Raw genomic sequence first — 2,635 nt, 5'->3', positions numbered from 1 at the left:
CTCTGGATATGACACTGAGGATGTGCACTCAACTTCTTTGGTCGACCATGGCGAGGCCTGTTCTGTGTGGAACCTGTCCTGTTAAACCATTGTATGGTCTTGGCCACCGTGCTGCAGCTCAGTTTCAGGGTCTTGGCAATCTTCTTATAGCCTACGCCATCTTTATGTAGAGCAACAATTCTTTTTTTCAGATCCTCAGAGAGTTCTTTGCCATGAGGTGCCATGTTGAACTTCCAGTGACCAGTATGAGAGAGTGAGAGCGATAACACCAAATTTAACACCTGCTCCCCATTCACACCTGAGACCTTGTAACACTACAGTGACGTGATATGTGGCCAAGTATCGTGACCCATACTTGAAATTTTTTTTTTTTTTATTAAACTGCAATAAACACAGTCAAAGTATAGTTAGGACTGCAATAATACACATGAAAACAGAACACGTACTGGAACTCCATAGACAGCTAGAAACTCAGAATAAGTGAGTAGCATGCCTTCTTGTTTTAATAATTGAATAACTCCTATTATGCCTGCTGAAAACCAATTTTCAAAAAAATAATAATTTATTTTAATATATTATTGTAATTGTTCCAAATTAGGTACCTATGGGGAGAAAACTTGTTTATACAATAGAGACCAAGCCAGCAACATTTGTTTATGAAAGCAGGATAATCAAGAAGCAAAATCAGATACGTGCATACTCAATAAAACCCATTATAATGTATCATCGGTGAAGCATAAAGTTTTGTCAAACAAACACGGTGACGTCACAGTGTCATGGCGGCGAGCGGCGCGGCTGTGTCGGTTTTAACTCCGAATGGAAGAAGACAGACCGTCAAAGTGTCTCCAAACACACCTTTATTACAGGTATGAGCTCGTTCACACGCTCGTGTGTGTTTGTGGAGCTCATCGCGATGGCTGTGTGTGTTTACAGCGGCTCAAATCCTGCATAATAGCGTTCTGACTCAGCTGAACTAGTGAGCTGCCTACCTAGTGCCCTAGACAGCCTTTGCTTTGGGCATTGTGTTCAGATTGAGAAATAGTAATGTCCTATTCAGCAATTTTGGGCATCGTAGGTAAATTCTTATTCAGCTGGGCTTGTGAGCTGCCTACCTAGTGCACTAGACATTAAGGTAGCATAGGTGTGTTCACTACATGACAGGCCTGATCGTAATGATTTGAGACACAGCTGGTTTAATAGGATGATGCTAGTTTTTTAATTATCAGGTTAATTTGAACATTAAATGATGAGTTTTATATTTATAAGTAATGCATTTAAAAATGTTTAATCCTGCAGGTTCTTGAGGATGTGTGTAAAAAACACGGCTTTAATCCAGATGAACATGGACTCAAGTGAGTGTAACCTGAAGTGTGTGTGTGTGTGTATGTGTGTGTATGTGTATATATATATATATATTGTACATGCATATATGTATGCTTAATCTTTACATAGTTGTGCTCATAAGTTTATATACCCCTTGCAGAATGTGCAAAGTGTTAATAATTAAAACAAAATAAGAGGGATCATGAAAATTGCATGTTATTTTATATTTAGTACTGTCCTGAATAAGCTGCGGGACTCATACAGAGCTATTACAAAAGGTGAAAACATCTACTGATGCTTAAGAAGGCAACACGATGCATTAAGAGCCGGGGGTGTAAACTTTTTAAATTGGATGATCAGGGTAAATTGTACTTAACATGTAAGTATTTATGTAGCAGTACCAAATGAAAAAATATGATCATAAAAAAAAATGAGAAGAATTTACACATCGTCATCCTGTTCAAAAGTTTACCCCCCCCAAATAAAAAAATAGCATGCAATTTTTATGATCCGTCTTATTTAGTTTAAATTATTAACATTTTGCACATTCTGCAAGGGGTATGTAAACTTATGAGCACGACTGTATATAATTACATACAGCTGTACATAAGTATATAAATAAAAATTGTATGTATGTGTGTGTGTATATATTTATATATAAACAAATTATAAATGTGTACAGTATATATTTAAAACTAATATATTATGAGTTTTTATTATATGCATTTATGAATTCATGTTAAGGATATTGCCTATATTATTCTCTCTACCTGTCTGTCTGTTTATCTATCTATCTATCTATCTATCTATCTACATAGATAGATAGATAGATAATATAGAATATATATAACTTGCATAATAATAAACATGAATTCATCAACACATGACTGTATGTGTGTGTGTGTGAGTGCGTGTGAGCGTGTGCGTGCGTGCGTGTGTGTGCGTGCGTGTGCGTGCGTGTGTGTGAGTGTGCGTGCGTTGTGTGTGTGTGTGTGTGTGTGCGTGCATGCGTGCGTGCGTGTGTGTGCGTGTGTGTGTGTGTGTGTGAGTGAGTGCGTGAGTGCGTGAGTGCGTGAGTGCGTGAGTGCGTGAGTGCGTGAGTGCGTGAGTGCGTGAGTGCGTGAGTGCGTGAGTGCGTGAGTGCGTGAGTGCGTGAGTGCGTGAGTGCGTGAGTGCGTGAGTGTGTGTGTGTGTGTGTGTGTGTGTGTGAGTGAGTGCGTGAGTGCGTGTGTGCGTGAGTGTGCGAGAGTGTGCGAGAGTGTGTGTGCGTGTGCGTGCGAGTGTGTGAGTGTGTGAGTGTGTGTGAGTGTGA

At 39.4% G+C, this 2,635-nt stretch overlaps 1 protein-coding gene across 1 annotated transcript in view; it reads left to right on the top strand.

Moving 5' to 3' along the window:
- The first annotated feature begins 758 nt into the window (after positions 1-758).
- Positions 759-2,635, top strand: part of aspscr1 (ASPSCR1 tether for SLC2A4, UBX domain containing) — a 31,794-nt gene continuing 29,917 nt past the window's right edge. Inside the window, exons 1-2 of the mRNA XM_016504189.1 lie at positions 759-866; positions 1,297-1,352. Of these exons, the coding sequence (XP_016359675.1) occupies positions 777-866; positions 1,297-1,352 (146 nt within the window). The 5' untranslated portion in view covers positions 759-776. The remainder of the gene's footprint in view (positions 867-1,296; positions 1,353-2,635) is intronic.

Source organism: Sinocyclocheilus anshuiensis, unplaced genomic scaffold, assembly GCF_001515605.1.
Source record: "Sinocyclocheilus anshuiensis isolate Anshui unplaced genomic scaffold, SAMN03320099.WGS_v1.1 scaffold250, whole genome shotgun sequence".
NCBI lineage: Eukaryota > Metazoa > Chordata > Actinopteri > Cypriniformes > Cyprinidae > Sinocyclocheilus > Sinocyclocheilus anshuiensis.
Note: the sequence above shows the minus strand (reverse complement) of the source record. Positions and strands in the feature narration are given on the sequence as shown.